General features: G+C 47.2%; 1 protein-coding gene across 7 annotated transcripts in view; it reads left to right on the top strand.

The window, feature by feature from the left end:
• The window catches only part of Rhogap100f (Rho GTPase activating protein at 100F), a 43,045-nt gene that overhangs the window by 1,090 nt on the left and 19,185 nt on the right, over positions 1–22,770 (top strand). For 4 of the 7 annotated variants that reach the window (XM_076900960.1, XM_076900959.1, XM_076900958.1 and 1 more), the window contains exons 2-4: positions 48–886; positions 3,446–3,548; positions 7,362–7,605. In XM_076900960.1, coding sequence (XP_076757075.1) covers positions 7,387–7,605 — 219 coding nt within the window. In that variant the 5' untranslated portion in view covers positions 48–886; positions 3,446–3,548; positions 7,362–7,386. Of the gene's footprint in view, positions 1–47; positions 887–2,578; positions 2,714–3,445; positions 3,549–6,767; positions 6,868–7,361; positions 7,606–19,324; positions 19,399–22,770 lie in introns of those variants that run through there. The other 3 variants (XM_076900955.1, XM_076900957.1, XM_076900969.1) reach the window with 3 other exon arrangements.

Genomic DNA, 22,770 nt, shown 5'->3' with positions numbered 1-22,770 from the left:
TACTACAAAGAGACATTCATGAAAACGTGAAATGCAATATATTTCAGACCTAGTACGCGCTAAGGGTGAGAGGTTCAGTGATCACCAATTACGCTGTTATCGAACCTTACCTTGACTTCTACCTGGCGAAAAAAGGAGAACGGGAAATAAGGTTTCAAGGAGAAGGAATAAGAAGAAGGAATCGGAAAATCGACGGCTTCGGTTCGTCGGAAAAATTGATTCAGGGACGTCCGTAGGGCCGAGGCTGCGAGTACGCGAAAAGAAGAGGCGCAGAGTGGCGCGTGTGCGCAGTACCCACGGCCAACATGTCCGCCCGGGTGCTCCAGGTAGTCGTGGTTATGCGGCGCGGTGCGTTGCACACCGACGTCGAGCGAACCCTCGGTTAACGTGACTCGGCTAGCGCGCGTAAACGTCCGCGAGACGCGTTCGCCCATCGTTGAAGGGTGACCGTCTGGTTCAGCCGCCAGCAACTGCTGTCCGCTCGCCTCCTGTGGTTGGGCCAGGCTTGTCGCGTTGTCGCGGCCGTCGCACGAGGTGCCAGCAGCTACGGGGTGACTGGAGCCGTGTTCCATCAAAACAGAGAACCGCGGGAGAGCCGGGGAGAGCCAGCGAGAGCCAGGGAGAGTCCGGAGGTGCCTGTGAGCCGGAGTTGAAACGCGAGACCAGGAGAGAAAGAGAGGGAGAAGCTTGAGGCAGGCGCACGTATTGATTCTCCCGCGTGGCGTTTATACGGTGAGGTGAGAAAGCTGCAACCGGAAGACTCGTGCCGCTTCCTTCTTGGTGCACGCTGAAAAAGTCGACCGAGGAGGCAGGCTTGACCGTCGGTGTTTCGGATCTGTCCAGTGGTCCCTGGCTCGCGAGCTGTTCATTCTTTAGTTAACTAAAGGTACGTTGCACCGGCGAAAACAACCGGACTGGTCACTTTGATTCATTCACTAGACCCGTTTAAGGGAGAGAGTACAACGACACGCGCGTCTTCCCCGAGGAGAGTGGGAGGGAGAGAGAGGGAAGAGGGTGGTGATGTTTATGTATACGTGTACGTGTACACGCGTGTGTATGTGCCGGCACGAGTCGAAGGAGGGTCGGTTGAAGGCACTCTCGAAAAAGGGTATATCGATCCGCTGGTCCGGGACCATTGGCTCTGCCACGCCACCACGAAATCGTGCTTCACTCTCGACCCTCTTCCTTTTCTTCGCCTTTTCTTTGGGGTGTTTCTATTCTCTTTCACGTCTATAGCGTATCTGCTCCACTGTTACCCTTTTTTTCTTATTGTTAGTTATCTCTTCTCCCGTCTTCTACTCCAGCCTTTTACTTTTAAACTGTTTTACGTGTTGCCTTTTATTTCAAGATTGTACTTTATTTCTTTTACTATCTGAAACGCAAAGTATTAATAAGTGCTACTTGTTCTAGATTTTTGTTCCATGTTTGGTGACAGGTGTCTCTCGCTAGACGTTCCTCTGACGAATAGAATGCACAGGAGCAAGCAATGATCTTGTAACCGCTTATTATATTCCTTATCGATCTTGGTCTTATTACGTTACTGTACGATCCGAAATTGCGCCTCGCGAGCTTCTTCTGCGTCCATTGCCACCTTATCGACCCTCCTGGCATCTATTTTTCACAGTTGGACTCTCTTCTTTTTCTCCGCTCTCTATAGCACCCTCCCCCTCTTTGGAATCTCATTAACTTCATCTTCAAGTAACGTATCGCTCGTTTCCAGAACGAGACTACACGTTTCAGATTTATGTTAAACATTATTTCACACAAAAACCGAGATTAACGAAGATTAATTTTTTGGGCAGGTTTCACTTTGTACCATGACCGGCCTCGCATAGGGAAAATCCATAATTAGAATAACGGCACCCCTAGGGCAAAACGCGGAGAGGCGTATAAATAGCTTTACTTTCCACCTTCTATAACTTTCTTTGAAGATAATGGCATCGTTAAGCCGGTACATCCACCCCCATTTTTACAGGAATATAAAAACCTTCCTGTGCGATAGGATCAAGATCGAATAATAACGGTGCTGCTCCTCCTTTTTAGAAAGATTCCACTGTGTAGAGGAAAATGACTCGGTTAAGATTCAATTCTACAGACAAATATGAAATTAATCCTTATGTAGGTTCCATTTCCTTAGTTACATTCTTTTTTTCATGAATATATTCGAGTAATTTCGGTGCTAATTTGCCGTCCGTCGGATTAACGCTTCTTCATTGCCACGGGAGCCCCTACTAGTGTCTTTGGGATCGATAGAACCTGAAACAGAAAGCGGAATCGAGAAATGAAGTTCAGGAACCAGTTGAATGTCGACAGATCTGGTTGATTCTTTCTCCGTGTGTAATAGCGGCTATATCATGCTGTAACATCTCCAGTAAACCACTATTTAAAACGATATCCTCACCCATGAACAATTTTCATAGGATCTCACAAATGTTTTTCTGAAAATGCTCCATGATTAACTGATTAATATATTTTGATGATCTCGTAGTCGCGTAAATAATATCTTGCAACGTGTTGAAGTGGTAATGGTGTCGAAATATTAACACGAGCAACTATTAACGAGTCGTCTATCGACGCTTCGAGCAAAGATAAAGAAGAAGCGAAAAGAGATAAAGAGAAACGAAGTTGATTGAGCGATCATCCAGAGGGTGACTGATATCACATGGACCAAACGGCGATCGAACCGCCCTTACGACAAAGATTTTGCGCAGTAGTAGGTCCCCCCTTTTATTTAACGACGCCACACACACGTCGCCGCGCAGTTTGAGATCGCGTTCGCCACCCCCCGGTGGAAGTCGTCGCCTCCACGGTAGAGAACGAAAATCGTGCCGCGATGTTGGGCGTTAAGTGGCGTGTACGACGTTGTTAAGTTACGCTTGGCGTGAGTCGGTGTAGTTAATCTCGCGTGCACGCGCTAGTGCCTTCTCGTGGCCAGCTTTTTTCCCCCCAGTTTTACAAACAAGAAAAAAGAGTTTTGTCGCGCACTGTGCACAAATTTCGCCGATTTTTCCTGTGACCTACAAGTGATTTCGTTCGACCCTTCAGTACGGTTGTGCGTCTATGCACCAAGCATTGGCTGTTCGGATCAGTCGTTTGAGTTATCCGCTAATTGGTGCGTTAAGGACAATAATTTACCATCCTAGAGAGTCTCATATTTGCATATTTGCTGCAGCGTTAGCGAGTTGCCGTAATTATTCCCCTGAACCATGCCAACACGATAAACAAAGTATCGATACAGTAAACTAAGTAATTAGAATAGCACAAAGTTCTTGTGTTTGTTATTTAAACACAGCGAATTGGCGATCGAAAGTGTAGAATACCTCAAATTTTATTTAAACGCTGACGTTTCCCCGTGGGAATATTTGCGGGCGTTCCACTATTACATCTTTAAAACTGCTTTGCTAAAAGGAAAACTATAAACGCAATCATTTTTACTCTGTTTTAGAAAAGCGGGAGAGGGTGAACCGTGGACCAGGATGAGAGAAGGCACCCAAGTCTGCTCGAGCAGGGACCCATCGGCCCTTCGCGCGAGAAATGATTTTTAGAAGGTACCGATCAAACACATGAACCCTATCTTTTCACCTCCCGCTTACCGTTCCGACTTTCCACCACTCTTTTTTTTTTCCAAGTGTGCCCAGAGTATTGCTTCGGCTGGAAATTACTCTGGATATAGGAGTCACCCCGCATGGCATGTTAGCACCACCACGATCGTTTCCCTCTTTGCAATTCAACGTGATACTTCTGTCCGAGACGAGCATACAGGAGCCTCTGTGTCGAGCACGTGCCGCGCGTGCTTCGAATAATGATTAAACATGCTCTCCCTTTGCATTGATTATACACGATCCGCGAGCATCTACTCGCTGATTCGGTTATTAAAATTACGCGCGGCGAACTACCGATGTAGCTTTCGTTTCGACTATCTTTAATCGTTCAAAGCAAAATAGCTTCGAGGTGAGTCGATTACAAAAAGTTGCCCATCTCTGTTACATCTGAATGTTATTCTTTGTAATTTTGTTCTTTTCAAATTCTTTTTCAGGGGGATGAGATTTCTAAAGTTTCATTTATTTGAAATATTCGCAAAATCTCAAGCGACTAAACGTGGCTAAAATTGTACACTTTCAATCTTGGATCAAAGGAATGATTCCTTGTTCGAAAATCTTGCATGAGCTCTGAGCTTTCGGGGATTCACGCTTGAAGGAGAAGATCCGTAGGGAATGCGACACTTTGCTCTTGCACGTGCATCATTATCATCACGGCTGCACGTTTTTTCCCCCTTGCGAGTATTTCCCGGGTACACGATCCTTGCTAGGAGCACCGCCAGGGACCGATTGGTCGTTTACTCGAGAAGCGTAGCAACGTTGTTTATGGAGCGGCATCAAGCTGTTTAGGAACACATGGATATAGCAAACCAACACGAAGCACCTTCCTATCTAGTAAATTCAAAAACTATTCCCTTAAAGCTACATCTTTCCTCTGGATTGGTTTCGAAACAGACAAGCTGTTATATGGTAAATATATTTCAAATATCAAAGTGTAGGACACGCGTGTACTTCCTATTAGTCACGAGGGAATTACCAGTTAATTATAACATAATAGGTTCCCTCGTCTCAGCGTACAGAAATTTCTTCTGAGCAAACTTAAAAATTCTTCGCGGTGTTCCCTCTACCAATTATCATAAGTTTCGAAACCAGTCTAACGAACTCCAGGCAATTTGGTTGCTAATTACTTTAAGATTTAGTCGGAGGTATGCGAAGTGAGATTATTTAACAAATTGTTCGCTTGCACGAGGGGTCAGCCCCCTTTTCAGAGGCGGATCCGCGGTGCGGAGAGGTGGAGGTCAAGGTTGTGCCACGACAGTTGTACGCGGTTAAGGATTTCATTGATTCTTAATGAGCCAACGCGAGCTTGACACAGAATCTGTCGTATGAATAGTGAACCCGATTGAATTGAAGACCGAGACATTCGGCCTGTGATGGCCGCCGCTTATGAGATTCCTGGCATAACTCTCGGTGGCCCTAGGTCAACCGTGATTGCGCACAGCCACGTGCGATCGATTATTCGGTTACCGTAAAGGTAGGCTGGATGCATGGAAGCGTTTTGTTCCGGCCCGTTCCCACCTGGTGATTTAGATACGCCACCCTTGCATCGTTACAAATCGTTCCGATCCCGTTTCGTTGCTCGTTCGAGTGGAATCTCTTTTGAGCACAGGTGAAACTTACACATCGACAAGCTGTAACTGTGGTCATCTTTGAAACGCCCAAACAGATCCTAAAACAGTATTGTAGCGCCATCTAATATCAATCCCATCATCTAGGATTATGGGACACTTTGGGGGGATAGTTTTCGATGGTACGAAAGACCTAAATGTAGGACGTCTGATCACTCTGATCTAAATAGAAGTTCGATTGAACGTATTTTTACAAACTAATTCCTTTTTAATATCTCTCTATCGTGCAATCTCGATCATTAACTTCGCGTTAGATCCACGATAGTGGTCAAAGTTAAGTTAAGTACGACCGTTGGTGTCCTGTTTTGACTATAATTTCACGTTTCTTGTGCGTATGCATCTTCGAATGAATGTCCTATAACTGTAGTGTGATTTCAGTGTGATGGCGAGTATTGTAAAGAAGTATTCGATGGGTGTATGCAGCGGAATAGAGACGGGCAGATAGTGACCCGGATAACTTTATTCTCGGGCAGTCGATAGGGGAGCGTGTTAATTTATTAATGGCTGTGATCCATCGGTTTCCAAATGATCGAGTGATTTTAATTTGGCACGCGATACTCCGGCCTCGTTCTACATTTCCTCCCAGCGGCGTCTTTCCTTCCTCCGCATTCGTTACACTGAAAAGTAAACGCCGTGACGGATCCTATCGATTATCGGGGCCTCCCGCGCGCTTCCTTGTTCAGAACCACCTTTTCAACCGGCGTCGAGTCGAATTTTTAATAACACGGCTTCAGTCGTAATTAAATCGAGACTCATTAATTAACGCTGAACCACCGTTTCCGTGTGTGCACGTAACGACGTTGTTCGGGGTTGCAGTCGAGGGGCCTATTCGCGCACTCGACTCTCCGGGTTCAAGTACCGGTTGATTGGTAAAAACCAATTTTTTGTTAATCTTTCATTGTATTTTCATTCCTACCAATCTTCGAAAGGCACTTTCCAACATTCGTTTCAGTTCCTCGACCCTGGAATTTTCTTGAAATCAAAAGTGAAGCGAGTAGGGCTAGTCGAGGAGAACCGTAGATACAGGAACGTCGGGGAAAAGATTGCCCCTCGATTAAGTCTACTCGCGTGGAAGATATCGATGGCAAAGTACCATCAGTCGACGTAAACAAAAGTTGTTGCCGACGATAAAGCGGGAACGTGTAACAGAGATTCCAGGAAGACAACCTTGAGCTTAAACGGTGCGAGGGATGATAGTAAAAGGACGGCAGACTTTGGCCAATCACCCTTCGACGGTGGCAGACACAGGAAACTCTTTGTTACGACCCACGCGACCTAACTCGTACCTGTTTGGACGAACCAAGAGTCTCCATTCAGGTTCCTTCGTGCACTCCCTACTATTCTCCTTTTATTTATCTCGCACACACGCGTGTCGTTTACTACCATTATCGAAACGTCGCTCGTTTCTTCATTTATGTACAGAAAAGTTGATACGCCTGTTACAGTTAGACGCGTAACAAGTAGCAGTTGATGTGATCACTGGGAACGTGTGAGAGGTGGAGAGCATGGGATTGATAGCGTTATGTTAAAAGTTTCCAAGTAGCGGGATGCGCATGGTGTTAGGATATTCACTGTAGGACGAAGATTATAGAGACGTTTAATGTGTAGTACGTGCAGCCAGCCGTTGGATTCTCTACGTGGTACGTATCGATCGATCTGTCCTGCTTTCCCAAGGGGAATGGGGCGGGCGACTACTGGCATCCTTAGCTTCAACAAAAATTTGCGACTACGGGCTGCTTTGCTAACAAAGTGCATTAGCCGAACGGCAACACCCTTGGAAGCCTTTTAGCAACGGCGTGTTACGTAACGTTGATCGCTTTTGATAGTGTTGTGTGCGGTGCCGCGGGGGTTGGATATGAAGATTTCGAAATTCCCATCAGCCCTTTACCCTCTTGGCTCATTAATTAATTCTTGCGGTCAGGTTTACTCTGGCTCTCCTGGAAACTGATTTAGTTGCCGCTTTTGAACGACCCAACTTGAGTATTATGCGGAGAAATGTGACAACGTGGACAGGGAATAAGCATTCAAAATTCCTAAGACATACCATACTATGTTTCATTGTTTCATTTGAGTCTTTTACATCATCTCTGATCGTTGCTGATAGTCGATAATCAACGGTGATTAAAATTTTCAGGAAGAGGGCATGACGCACCGAACTCATGCAGTGGCGAAAACACGTGCGCATCAAGTACGGTGGTCGAGTCGGTGTCGGTCAAGGGCAGCGGGAGCGGGAGCAGGTGCAGCTGCAGGTGCGCGTGGTGCAGCTGCAGCGGGAAGGGGGCGCACGACTCAGCTACGTCTGTCATCAGCCTCAACTCTCGTCAACGGCTCGCCGCAGCTGCAGCACAGCAGCCATGCTCTGCTGCGGCCGCAGAAAAGTGAGTACACGCCATGCTAAACCCTTCAGGATGCGAAGCTCGTTGCGTCCGCTGCGCACACGGGGCCCCTCGAATCGGGAAAAGAGCGGCTGCTTTGCATGGAAATGCGAGGACCTATTTGGATGATGGGGCTGGGATTAAGCTCGGTGCTGATAGCTCTGAAGCGAAGCGGTTGGAATTGATTGCCACTCGAGGATCCATGCTTACGCATCGTTATTAATGCAGTCGAACGGGGTTGATGAAAGTTAAAATTGCACTCGACGTATCTCACCGCACGGTACATTGACTCTGTCAGGAGGCAAACAAATTTAAGAAATAACTCGAGATGCAGTTTCAATTCCAACTCTGGCATTCGCGCTTCCTTACCAAAATCAGAGCCAAATGGATTTTTTTACTTCGAGGGAGAGTGTTGACGAACGTTAGTCGTTTGAGAGCTATAGAATTTAATCCTATCGGCTTTTTAAATTCACCGTTGGTTCTTTATAACGAACCATGACCGCAACCCCACCAGCAGGGCAAACAAAATTACCGAGCACAAAGGAGATCTCAGTTTCCAAGGGGTGGGAGCTGCGAGGCGCTTGTCACAAACAGCGCTGTGTTTTCTTGGAACCGTTGAACGAACATTTTCTTAATGTTTAAAACGTTAAATTAAGCCGGTATGCTGATGAAAAGCGGCGCTGGTCAGATGGTTCCCTTTGTTCTTCGATACCCCTGCGAATTTCCTTCTTCACGGAGAAAGCAAGAGAATCGGTGGGATGGTTGATCTCCTACGAGCCACCAGGACGCGATTGCATCCGTGAAATCAGATTAATCAGGTTAATGTCACGTGCTCTCACGTGCACGGTCGGTCCAGTTACAGGCCACTGCCACGTGGATACGGTCAGTAGTATTCCTCTTTGACAGGCACCTGTGTAACGATCGTATCATTTGTCGTATACCAGGTCCACGTTAAATTCCTCGACGTTTAATAATAATTTTTCCTCACACAATGCTCCAGACCTTTGAGAGGAACAATCTGTGCAAAATTTCGACACAGAATAACGTTGATGTTCACAGATTCCTCGGCAAAGATTTATGTATCTATTTGCTTGCCTGTTTTTTGCGGAATTCATTTGTAGATACAACGCCGCGGCGTGTGCATTTTTGGTTTCAATATCCTTATTGATATTCCAAGTGAAATATCAAATTTTCGGTGAATGCGTTACACGGGGATGGAAAATACCGGTTCCGATACGGCGCGGCGTGTATATCGGCCCGTTATAAATCAATATCGAGATACGGAGCGGAACAGCTCGGCTTTTATCATATATATTTGTCGCGTTCCCGCCCACAAATATCCGGCAGCGCTGCCATTATTTTCTATTCCACTCGAGTGACAGGAGATACGGTCGAAATAAGCGTGTACACCATCCGCCGTCGACTCCACGATCGAATCGTCGCGGCAGCCACGAGCGTTTCTTAAAATCTTTGATACTTTTAGGCGGATTGTAAGATGCTGTCCAGGCGGGACGAGAGTCTGGGACCAACGATAGCGTGCGGTAGCGCTCCCTGAAAATTGTACGTCCTTCGACGCCTTGACGAGCGCCCGGTCGCTAACTCGTCTTTTGAAAGCGAACCATGTGCACAAGTTCGACGGAGGCGAAGACAATGGGAACAGAAAGAGAAAGAGAGGCAACGGAAGGGGAAAGAATACGGCGTCGCCGGGCCTACGCAGCAGCGGCAACTAAGCCGCGTCATTTTTATATCGTCCCTCCTCGAAAACGAGCCCCGAAGCCACGCTCTGGATGCGCTTCATCCAGCAGAATTCACCATCTATTATTTCGCGTTATTATCTGCCGCGTTTACGCTTTATTAAACCGTCCGCGCCTCTTCGGTGCTGATTAAGTTTTATGAATGTTGGTTGAGCCACCGTGAGAGCGAATACCAATGTTTTTGTCTCGTTCCTGCGGTGAACGATTGTTCGAACTTCTTCTCGTAAATCGTTACCCAACAGCTGCGCTTCCTGACTCTTTCGCGAGCTCGTCGCAAGGAAGGAAGGGGAACTCGTCAAAGTATTACATTCTGATCGATGTGCAATCTGTTAAGAATTTTCTGATCGCTCCTCCAGCTAGTCGAGTATCACTTTAGTCGGAAGCATAGCGTGCACCATGACACACAGGGTGAATATCGAATGCGTTTCTGGGCCATGTTCATGGCGAACTCGCTGAAACTTTCCTCCGTGCTACGCGAAACGCTTGTTCACAGTGGAAGGCTCTCTTCCCTTCGCGTGGAGAGTGTTAAAAGTGCTACATTGGCACAAAGGGGGACACCCCCTTCAGCGGGTATCAAAAGCATCGCGACAGTGTGCAGGGAGATGTACCGTGTTGTCGGCCGTGTTTCTCGACGCGTTAAATTTCCAACGCTCTTCCATTGGAATTTTCACGTTCCACCTTGGCTGTCGATCGAAATTTTCATCCGCGCCCTGGCATTCTCGACGTTATCCAACCTGTACGATTTACAAGTACGACGAACCAGTTGTAGAGCGATGTTTTAGCAAAAATAAGACACTAATGGCTCGGTGAATGTAGCGAGAATAGCCAAACGGTGGGGGCAACGACAAATAAAACTGTCGCGAGGCCGCAGGACGAAGTGGCTTGCGGACAAGTTTATTTAAATTCCGCTAATGACGTCATTAAAATAATAAACGATGTCGTTTAGGCGGCTCTGGCTCCTCCGCGGTCAGATACACCCCCGGGAAAACTTTCTGTTCCCGCGTCGACGCTATTTCCCGTCCGAAACTTCTCTCAGAACTGCGTCTGCCTTCACTTTTTTCAACCAGAAACATTGATTTCTATTCTGAACAGTCAAATCCTATCAGCTATAGTTCGCAGAGGTCCGTTAAAAATTCCTTATGTTTCTGTTGGATTCTGAGTTCAACAGAATCGAAGGAATCGAGTGCAACGCGGTGACTGCGGTAATCCGATGGGCTCTGGCGAAAACTACTTAGTATTTGTACGGACAGGCGAACGACAGAGGACAGGGCGAGTAAGCTGGAGGCTGAAAGAGTTGGAATTTGGGAACTATGATTAAGATGCTTGTGGTGGGACGGGTCTTAAGGAGTTTAGATTGCGTTGTCAACTTTATCAGAGAGCTGGTCATCGCGCGGCATTTCTCTAGCCTCGCTCTGATAACTAATTTAACGACTAGACGTCGGCGCCGTAAAAGCCACTTCCGGTTTGATGTATTTCCGTGAGCGGGGGTTGGCGTGTAGGTAGCTTTCCGGAAGCCGACTTTACGTCCCTTCCGCGTATTACGCGTGTCGGTAGCCTCGAATATTTTGCATGCTTCCACGAAAACTCGCCGTTCTACTCGTCGCAGTCGAAGTGCATTACGTACAATCGAGCACGCGAACCGGATGTTTCATAAGGATGGTCGCGGTACAACCGGTGTCCCAAAAGAAATAAGGATAGCATCGCCTTCGAAAGAAGCACACGCGTTACATGCGTTATTAGCTCTTTGCACAAAATTCTGTTGCCTGAAAGAGCGCCCAGCGTAATTGCGTTTGTACAAACAGGATCTAAATAAGGAACACGTCGCGTATTTTTATCCGCAGCATATCGACAATCGCGAGAGCGTACCCGCGGACCGTGTCTCCCATTTTTAGAATACAAAGCGGATAGTAGGATAACCGATTCGCTGTAAATTTAGATGCGACCCGACTGCTCGTTGAATAAATTATCCAGCCACGACCCAAATTTTCGCCCGTTGTACGCTGACGCCAAAAAATTCTTCCACGCGCCTGATGAAACGGATTTCGAAGTTGTGTTATTTATACTCTGCAGCATGAGATCTGAGATATGCGAAGAGGCGTCATTTTATAGAACATTTATAATCTGAATTCGCTTTTAGATTGTATGCAACAATTTTTTTATCTACTCTCTTTACAATCATTAATGTACACCTTGAACGAAACGTTTGTTTGCTTTTGTATTAATGATATTTTTGGATAAGCGCGATGAGAGATGTATCCGCGTATCTGTACGATAATTATTCCTAGATTTCCGTTGAATACGTGTCACAAATAATTGCCATCGGGATCCCTCTTCGCCTGTCCATAACAGGGGCTCATTACGGTCCGTTCTTCTGGTATCGATCAGGGATACACGGCGGGTAATAAATTCCTGCGTGCCCGTCCCGTAACGCGTCGTCCTTTCATCGGTTTTTCACAGTTGCCCGCGTTAATTGGCCGACGTTCGGGGATAATTGGCGTGCTAATAATATTTGTAAAAGGTCCCGACCGCATTCTTGCCACGGTGGCGGTCTTCTGACCATAACTCGCGTGTGGTTTCGTGGTAGAAAAAAACAATTAAGAAAGCGAAGCGTTTCGTGCCTAAAAATGTAGCGAATTCCGTTGTAACTTCCACGTCGATGTCTCGAGCGTGAATCCTCGCGTGAACCACCCTCGAGGCGTTCGATTCGAGCTGCCTTTGCTTCTACGAAGATTTAAATATTAGATTGCCCTTCCAAGAAAGAAGTACGTCGCTTTACATTGCGATCCGGTGGTTCGCTCTTCCGCCACTTCTCAGGAATTCCTGCTTCGTTTTATGTGCCTTTTCCATGAATTGCTCGGAATTGTGTAACGTTATGGAGAACGTATTGGAACGAACGCTTCACCCTATAACTGTGAAAGTTCTTCGCGTGTAACAATGGCACTTGTGTGTCCTTCGACAATTTCCATTCAATCAGTTGAATTCGTTCTTTCTGGATTGAAAATTGACCACGGGCAGAGTTCACCTTTGGGGGGGTTGACGAGAATCGTTGGGAAGGCAGTCGGGATCCGAGGGACAATAGGGGAAGTCTTTTTTTAAAGGGGAAGGTAATAGGATGGGGAGGAAGGTTGGACGAGCGAGTAATACGCAGAAGGTCTCGACCATCCTTTGATTTTAATAGATCGGCCAATGAACGCGGACCACTCCGTTCTAACACGTTAATGAATAGCCGTCTATCTTAACGCGGCTCTAATGCGAAATCAATATCTAATTATCTCTCGTTGGCCACCGCGGCCTTTTCTGCCATTCTCTTTCCCGCCCCCTCGCCGTCGTCCCTAACAATCGATGTTTTTTCACGGCAGAACAAATTAGAATCGTCATTACTGGCCAGAGAAAGCCAGAGTCTACTCTTATAACGCTTCAGAGTACGCGTTCGCTGTAGAACGTTCGCGTCGAACAATTTTTTCCTGCGATAAACAATTCTGATAACGATCAGACGATCGGTCAAAGGTGTAAGATCGCGACGAGCGATAGCCAGAAGTCCGATGGTTTCGCGGTAACGGATAGAGAACGGGTGGGAAATCATCTATCGACGATAATGACGACCCTCCATCGGTTCAGCGTCGACACGAGAAAGTACGTGCACACGAAGCATTCGATCGGGTATATAGAGAGGCACGCTCGAGAGGAAGCAACCACCGGGTGGCTGGTCGTGTGTGACGCGTCCTTAAGCGGCCTTCCGCCACCCTTCTTTTCCGAGTCACCCGTTACCCTGACGAGGGAGGTTTCATAATTGAGGACTAATTGTCGCGCGTCGCGGGCACGCCAGGGCTCGAACCGACAGAGAGGAGTGAGATAAAGAGGCTGGAAAGGGAGAGAGATGAAACCCTGGGCGAAGCACGAGAGACGAAGCTGATCCATCCGTAGGCGCTAGGTAATCGACCAAGTTCTTTCAGTCTCTGTATTCCTTAACGATATCGAGTTACTCGTTTTAGGATAGCTTGTCTGTTCACGGAATTTGGTAGACGCCTCAGCCTGAAGTAACGAACGTTCCTCCTCATCGCGGTTCGCTCGACGCGTTCTGTATTCATCCGCACGAGCGTCGGTTGGGAAAATGTCAAGTCAGGAAAGCTGCGGGGTGCCGAGGCGATTTCTCGTTGCGAGCTCCATTAATTACCAGCGACTTGTCGACGTGCACCCTGTTATTGCAACGATCAGCCGTCCCCCTCCAGTCCTCATCCAATAACCCGCGAGGGTATACTTCTACGCAGTCTTAATAATTTTCACCTGAACCGTAATTCTCTGTACTCGACGAGGAATAAGCAAGAAACACGAACACCACGAGGGGGCAGACCAGCCTGTTGGAACGATGGGCGCGGAGACAGAGGTGGGGGACAGGAAAATGGGACGAAAACGGCGGAGGGTAGCGATGTCGGACGAAACGGAAGTCCCTTTGATTTTCAGGCAAGCCGCAATTATCCCTCTCGCACGTTCCACATACCGGAACTGGAGCAGTCGGATCGTTACGATGCCTTTTCTCTCGTGCCTCCTCCTACTCCCGTTCTTTCTTCCTCAGCCAGCCCTCGTGGCCGTGGCTCACCGCGAAAACGCATGAAAAGATTCACGGAAAAGAATCTTCCGAGGAGGAGGGGGTGGAAGGATGCAACCAGCCTGGGGGCAGCAGAACTTAAAGAGGGCGTCGCGGGGAGAGAGACGAGGGGGAAGGTAGAATCGGTGGTAGCAATCGTGGAGACAATACCGTCGGGTAGAATGAGAGGGCTGGATGAGAGGAAGGGAGTTTCTTGTTTGCCGACGAGGACACGGCCGTTCGACCTCATTAAAAATCATTCGCGAACGTTTTCAAAGCTGATTCGGAAGGCCACGGTTAATCACCCGAGGGGGCACTCGAAACGCCTTTTATCGGCTCCCGTTCCGCGCGAACCCCTTTATCTTCTTCGCGCGATCGCCCCTTCCGCGTCCCGTGCTACCTGTTCGCGAACGGCGTTGATTCGATTCGTTAGAGTAAGATAGAATTTCCATGGAGCCTCAGTTCGTAGATCGCACAAGTAGGTCCTTCAGTCTTTGAATTCTCTGGATTCTTGACTATTCGCTTGCGTTTAACTCGTCCGCCATCTGTACCCCGTCGAAATATTTAGATTCTCCCAGGGTGTGTTGTTGAACTACCAAAGCGTGTATTCATAAATCGTATATTTTCCAGCGGCAAGTGGATTCGACGTTGAGCGTGTCTGCCCAGGGGAGGAAATGGGATCCGCGTGGACGGATCTGAACGTTCTGCGGGTATTATTGTTTTCGAGGAAAATTTTTACACAAAATCGAGCGGAAGGGGAGGACACGCTACACGCGACGAGCGGAAAAATATCGGTGACAGCAATCGCCGAAACAATCCATGCGAGAAAAATGAGTCTCGAGTGTCTCCCTCGGTTCCATGTAAACTCTCGCCTATAAATCCTGTCGGCTGCCTATGAAAAGGGACTCAGAACACTGTGATCAATTCCCGTGGGTTCCGCTTCTAAATCACTTTATTCCTCCGAAACGAGGCGTCGAGCGCAATCGTTGTTTCTCATTTCTCTCTCATTTTCGTTTGTTACAGAGGAATCTTTGAAAATAGTAGACTCCCCTGTCGTTTGCTTCGTTGAAAAAGAGGGAAATGAGGAGGTCGCGCGTGAACAGGCCCCCAAAAAAAGACCTGAGAAACTTTTCAACTGGCTGATACGTGTATCGATTATCCTTCCGTCGGATATGGGACAAAGTTAAAATGGAGAAACGAGCATGAAATAGAAAAAAAAAATAATACCTGCTCGAGCACGAATGGACACACAGATATAGTGATTTCTCTGCTTATTGTAAATGGGCCGCATAGGTATAGTCGGCTTTGAAGAGAACTCCGCTTCATTTCAACCCTGGTTGCAGCCACTCCCCCTGTTCTCTCAGTGCATCTGTAAATGTGTAGGCGTTGATTCCGCTGGAACGATGTGTCCGATATCTTTGATATGCACGGCGAGAAAAAAAAAGCGATAGGTCAATCGAGCGATGCACATGCGAAATGAAGAGATAAGCGAGAGAGGAATCCGCAAAAATCCGAAGGATTTTCAGCTTTAATACCTCCGCGCGTTTTACCCTGCAGACGCGAACTCCTCTGTCGCACTGTCTTTGACTGTTGGCAAATTAAATCTCTCGACCGAACAGAATTTGTCTCTCGATTCGAGAAATTCTATTTTCCGTTCCCCGTGTCCTCGATCTTGCGTCGAAACAGTTTCTTCTTTCCGTGAGTAACGGATGATACCAGAATTACAGTTAATCCGATAGAATCAATAAGACGAGCGTTCTCTAGTTTTCATCGAGAACTTTTCAAAAGGTTCACCGCATGTTTGATATTTAGCGGAGGCACGGTTGAGAACAGTCACTTGGTTATCTACTTGGGGGAAGCGGCAATCGATCCCCTCCGACATCATTCTACAACCTTTGACCGAGATGCTTCGCTGGATTGAATTACTCGCGTTCATTCAATTACTCCCAATTTCATGAACTTGCAATATTATCTCCGTTATTCCTCTTATTATATTAATCAGAAGGATCAGGGAAACTAGGTGGATTTCGTTAAATATTTTTACGTCTTCACGTCTGGTTACTACATTGGCTAGATCAATCGCTGTGGAACGGTTCCTTTTACCGTCTGTTATTCATCGATTTTATCCAACTGTCGTACCTCGCATATTGGTATGGAATTTGTATGTCATTATTCAGATTATATGGAGTACGAAACTCTGCGATGGTCGTGTAATTCCGTTCGAGGCAGAAAATTGTATCGAATAATTCTATCGGAAACCGTACCGTATATTAAAAAATGTTACCGTAATCTGTTACGAGCAACGAATATTGGGAGACGTTCGAAATATTAATCAGACTCGATGGTAAACCGTTGGCTGAAATGTGAATTCATAACGTATTGATCAGACGGAATGCTGCTTAGAGCAATTAGGACAGCGGTTACTTTATCATAATTACAATCTCGGCTCACCTACGTTCAGCTTATCTCAGTTTGGCATCCACTTTTCATTCGAAGAGGAAATTGTGTGGCACTGGAAAAGGTTGGGTGCCGCACAAATTACAGCCGGCGCGGGAACCACGATTATTGTCAAATAGAATTGCAAGAAATCTCTGATAAGACAGGATTTTACGCGAGGAGGGATCAATAAGTGGAAAGCCATTAGGAATCGTGCCGCAGGAACACGGAAGGGCGATACAGCCGTCTAATTAGGGGAGAAAATTCCATGTTTAATCCTTGGTCGACTGTTGGCGACACGAATTCTTCTGAGCACACAGCCAGCCAATCCTTTCACGCAAGTTATTGGAAAAGTTGGAGCACCGGGGCTCCTATTGGAGGCAGACACCGCTCGCATTTTTATGCGAGACGGTGCAACAACCTTTGTGGACGAAAAGCCCGGCTGGAAATATCATTATACCGGCGAGGACTACCTGGAATATTTTCCACCTTTTCTGCGCCACAATTATTTTGATCACCTCTTTGCAAACTTTTACATGGTTACCTCGATTATTTATTTATTCACGAGATCGATCGATGGACAAAATGAGAATATTTTTTTAATTGCAGAGTTAGGAAAAAATTCGAGGTGCCAGCATCGTTCCTCTTCAATCCATTTAATTAAAAATTTAGCTCAAGTACTCGGAGACAATTAATTCCAGAATGGTCTTTCTAGCCGTTGGAAGTTGGACAATTTGCGAGGTGGAAATTTTCGGAAACAGCCACGGTACAAACGAACGAGTACACTCGGCGGTTCTCGAAACAGCACCGGCGCAAGAGCACGCGTGTAACAAACTGCAAAACGACCTGCACAACTTTTGCTCGCCGACCAGCGTAAATCAATTTTCGCCTAATCTCCCAGCGGACAACTCTGTACAACTCTCCGTGGACAGACCCGGCTGGACTGTCCATGACGATACCATTGGTGATCCTTCTTCTTCTTCTCCTCTCTGCTCTTCTTCTTCCAGCGGCACCAATAATGGAATCAGGGATAGATTATAAATAATCCTCTGTGCACAAGAACGTCTACGTGGATGTGCGGAGACTTGGATGGCTTTCTCGAGCGAAGCAAATCGAGGAGACAGAGATATTCCTGTATTTTTCTTCGATAGGATTATAGGCGTGTAGAGGTTGTGCACGAACGAGCAGGATTACCCAATAAGCGGCTCTTTCTCTTCCCATGGCCGATAAAGCCCCGGCAAACGTGGCCGATTCCGGGGCGATATCTTCCGAGTGACCGACTCGGCTACGGAGTCGAAAGTTCTTCTCAGGCCTGTTCAAAGCCCACTCGAAGCGTTCCTTTTTATCGGAGTCGCATTCTAGGGTGACTCTTTTCAGAAGCGGACACAAACATGGCCGAGCACACTGCTGGCTGGCTGTATATATCGGACAACCTTAATTCTCTTCCGGAGGGAAGACGTTTTTTAGAGCCATTCAAGGGTAAAGAAAAAGAAGACCATCTCCTCGCGATATTTGGTTTAGAAAAATCGAGTGATGTTGTTTGGTTTGAACCAGTAGTTCCCAAAGTGGCCTGCGTCAATCCAGAGGAATCGATGTCGACCTCCGAGTAGCCTGTGTCAGCGAAAAAACCAATTTACAACTCGGGATCCACAATAGTGTAACTTCGACTATTTGCATCGGACGTCCTTTTACTTGAAAGTCTGCTTACCAAGAGTGCAGTAAGAAGTTGAGAACTTGTTAAGGGAATAATTAATAATTGCTTCGTAGGAATGTTCAGGTTTCTCCAGTCAGTGGAAGTCTGACAGTTTCGCTTAGAAGACCTGAATTTTCTGGAAGTAATAATTGCCCAGCCGGCGAAAAGAGCCGCCGTTTATCAGAAGAATGCGTAGCTATCCCCGTGGCAGACAGCGGCCTCGCCAAACGGAATCGAGGATTACAATCCGCGGGACGCGACCGGGCGCGTTATTAATTTATGAGAACGCTCCTCTTCCGCGAGTTCGGAAGGTTACCAGCAATTTACTTTGCTAATTGCGAAAGTTTGACGGCCTCGTGCTCGAAACTGGCCATTAATGTCGCCCACTCTACGCACTCGGCACGCGTAGATCATACTTTCCCAGGAGTTCTGGCTCGTTGTGGTTTAAAAATCGTGGATATGAATCAAGTGACCGAGAAAACGCTAAATATACTTCTGTGCCGTTTGACACGATCCAACGTTCATTTTTGAGAAATTTTTAGCCACCGTAAAAGTTCTTCGCCCGCTCGAGAGGAACCGATAGGCGGCGTATCGATTGAAACAGGCCTGTTCGATGGATTAATTTCATTGTTGCACCTTTGACACGATGTAAAAGTGTCCGGGATCAATATTAAATTCCCAAAAGCGTTTTATGAATTCAATAATAGTGACCCAGTTGAGGGCGGACCGCCTCTCCTGTGTGCTCGACGAAAGTGGAACAAGAGAAATAGAATGGTGTGTGCTTGCCAGTGACCACCGCACAGAGGGGATGAGAGTAGTTTCCGAAAATTTTATTGTACTCATCCTCCGCTGAAAAACTCTCCAACTGTTAAACCAGAGGAAAGCTGCTAATCCTCGTTGAAGCTTGCTCTCTCAGTAGCAATCGTCGATCAATTTCTATCTGGCCGCCTCAAAGCTGTTATGGTAACGTGCAAAAGAATCTTAAGTATCTATTTCATTTAAAAAATACCTGGTACACCCTTCCTGAAATTTGCAGAGAGAAAGAGGAAGAGAGTTTGCCGTATGATTAGCGCATCGAATAAACCGAAAGGTGCTACCTTATCGAGGACACGTATACATCTTTGTAAGAACAAGACTCTAGCTTTGTATGGCTTGATCCTATCGAGCGAAAATTTCCACGCTGAAAATCGGATCGGAGTGTCGCCGCTACAGCTCGAGCAAGCGTAAGAATCACCATGGATCCGCAAGGGGGAAAAAAAATTGGACGCGCAGCTTTGTTGCAATCAACGGCTCGCTTAGAGGCCGCGCATTAACTTGGTAAAAAGCGGGTAGACCGGCGCAATACATGTCACGTATCGTACGTACTTGGCTGCGTACATACGAGCCACATACTTCTCGGCGTACTCCCGTATGTACAGAGCCCGGTAGACACATGGCGAGTGCACACTGGCGTGCATCGACCTCCAGGGGTGACGAGCTCGCGCGCAGACCCACTGTGGAAATGTGGTCAAACACGCGAAGAGGAGAGGGCTGGACGCCGAGCGAGAAAGATGAGACACTGCCACGTACACGCGGATACACTCGCGCAGCGGTGAATTCAGTTCAGTTCGAACCACTTCAGGATCGCGAGACGCAGGCGCGTTCGTCGACCATCGCATCGCAGGATCCAGCACACCCCCTCGCTCGCTCATCTTCTTCTGGATTTCTCCTACGTCTCTGCCCGGCTCTTCTTTTTCTTCCTGTCTTTCTTCTGATTGTCTAACTTTGTTCTTGTTCCACCTTCGTGTACTCTTCGCTGATTATTCACCTCGACATATCGGGTGCATAGGTTTTCTGCTCCCTTCTCGTACGCGTTATTTCCTTCGGCTATGATATTTCTTCTTTTACCTCCGAGTCCTGTTTCCGTTTCTTCTCACTCGTTCCACGTATTTTGTCTGGATTTTGGACTGTTTTGTGTCTTCCGACTCGTACCCACCCTGTTTGCTTCTCTTCTTTGTGCTCCCTTTTGTCTTTCTTCGAGTCACACTTCAGTCGTTCCTGTTCAGCCCTTACGCCCTTACACCCTTGCGCCCCGCACGCTTTCTGTCCGTTTTGAAGTGTACTTCGGTTGTTCTTGCTCAGTCCGACCTAACAATCGGTATTCTCCTTTTCTCAAGCGTACTCCGTCCCCTCCCGGGGTTTTTTTTCTTCCAATTTATATTCACCATCCTTTAATCCTCCACATTGTTCCCCTGCAAAGTATACTTCATTTATCCTTCCCCTCTTTCCCACCTCCGCGCAGCCTCGCCGCGTTTTCTTCTTTTTCCCGCATCCTTTCTCATCGCCTGACCACCCACCAACCCTCACCCGATGTCCTTGTCCGTCCTATTTCCCCTTTCTTCACCCCTACCACCAGCCATCCCCCACCAGCTCGAACTTCCTCCCCACCACGGTCGCTGCATCTCCTTCCGGTGGACCGCAAATGGTCCTCCTTCTCGCTCCCTTTCGTCCTCGAATCTCCCCCACCTCGCGACACATTTTTCGACCTCTAGCGATGCCGAACGTGCGTACGCCTGCGTACACGCCGTTACTACTTACTACTACGTTTTACTACTGATACTTCCGGGCTACTACGCGCAGTAGCGTAGCCTTACGATTCTATCGCCCCGCTCCACCCCCCGTTCACACCCCTTGGCTCCCCTCCCGCTCGCGGATTCCCGGTTTTTTCTCTTTTCTTTCTCACGACGGACGATGGCGCATCCTCCTCTGGCACGGTTTTTTGATCGTTCAACCTGATCGCGCACCACTTCTCTCCCTGCACGCTGCCGGCGGTTCGAGGGATTTTCGTGCGCCTCTTTGTTTTCCCTGTTGCCCACGGGGTTGGGATGTTATCGATGCCCCACATTATTCCGGGTCCAAGTACAGGCTTCTGGAACGTCCGTTCTATTCAGTGGATAGTCCGCTTTAGTTATTTTTCTTGCGACTGACCGATGATCGATCGAAGATATTTCCCCTTTGTGATAGGAAATATTTGGATTACGAAAAGTTACCTTTAGACGAGGCTTGTGAATTTATTTTGAAGAGTTTTCGCGAGTCATTTTTGGTATTGGGGTCCCCGTTTCATTTTATCCTTTATCGGGGTTGATTTCAACGAGGGAAGAGCCGGAGGAGAGCCAATGGAGCGGTGCCAAATTGAAACAGAACCGCGGTAAATCAGCTGCCTCGAATCCAGCCCAGCGGGACACGTTTCGACGTTAGAATAACCCTCTGCCCTTCTTTGTTTCTCGACCTCTTGCACACACGGAAGGCCCCACTCTCTGCCGTCTCCCGGCCTGCGCTGCCCACTTTTTCGCACTCCGTCAGCCGCGAAATAGCCTCTCGCAGGTCTGAAAGTAATTCATTTAACGCTTCACGCTATGTCTAAAACTCGGCCCACTTTGCGGCTGACCATTCGAAGGTGAACGACAAATCCCACCCTTTCTTTTATTGCCAGCCACTTTACGGGAACGTTCGATCATATCAATTTTACCTACATTTTTATGTAACCAGAGAGTAGCCATAAAAGTGTATCGAAGTACGCTCTTTGCACATCATTCGCAATGCCATTTCAGCCGCTTGCAGTTTTATTTCCAGAGCCGTAACTTTGACACCGTGCGCAAAAATCTGGCCCCACGTAATAGCCCTTAGTCGAGGGAATAATTTTATGCAAACATTTTGTGTACACGTGTGTTCACGTATCGCCAGGAATCGCACGGTTTGTACACACCGAAAGCAGCCACTGCAATTAAGTTTGTTTGCACGCTCGTGGTATGAAAAGAACTAAACCAGAGGTAAACAGAGGGAAGGAAATGTATGCAAATTGAAATTTTGGGAAACGATTGTAGAATCCTTAGGATGCCGGCGAGTTGATGAATCTTCCACGCGATAGTACATTAATATAGAGTTCGCCGTACGACTGATTGCGACACCTCGCCAGGGGATCGGGTTGTCCAATTTCGTGTCGGATTTGCTGGGCATCGCAGAAGTTGCTTGGACGGAACACGAGCCAGAGAAATCAAATGGAGGAATGGAAATGCATGTAAAGTGATAAATAAACGAAGAAGAAGGAACGAGACGGTGGAAATTATGGTTGGTTAGATGGAGAAATCCAAGATTAGCGTGGCTAGAAGAGAGATTGAGATCGTTTTGCAGAGTAAAATGATTTTTATACTGTATTATTATTTACTTGCAGTCTGAATCTTGATGATATTCGAAGAAAAAAGCGCGGAAGAATAAACACGAAGAGGTAAAGGGTTCAATGTTCCCAAACAAGAGAAGAAATAGCGGAGCAGATAGAAGCGGTGAAAGAAAAGAGCCAGGGGAGTGAGGAGGAAACACTCTGGCCCACAATACGAAGCACCCTCGTGCGGAGACGGAAAAAGGGAACGGATGAGTGCCGAAAATTTTCAAGAACCTTCAGTGGCTGTATCGCTTACCGACGTCCACGAAGCGTGTCTCAGTTTACTAGTAGTGTATCCAACTTTTGCAAAAATTCATTCCTCAATTTCTGCTTGACAAAAACCAATTGTAAGAAATTGGAAAAATGATTGTAATAGAATCGATGACGTAGCAATACGAATATGCGTCAGGATACTTTATTGGACTTGCGCTCAGCTCGAGAGTCCGCGCAATAATGCCTTCTTAAGGCGTTCATATTAGCCTCGAGGGCCCATCCGAATGTT

The sequence above is a fragment of the Xylocopa sonorina genome, chromosome 9 (assembly GCF_050948175.1).
Source record: "Xylocopa sonorina isolate GNS202 chromosome 9, iyXylSono1_principal, whole genome shotgun sequence".
Taxonomy (NCBI): Eukaryota; Metazoa; Arthropoda; class Insecta; order Hymenoptera; family Apidae; genus Xylocopa; species Xylocopa sonorina.
This window is presented reverse-complemented; position numbering and strand designations above follow the sequence as displayed.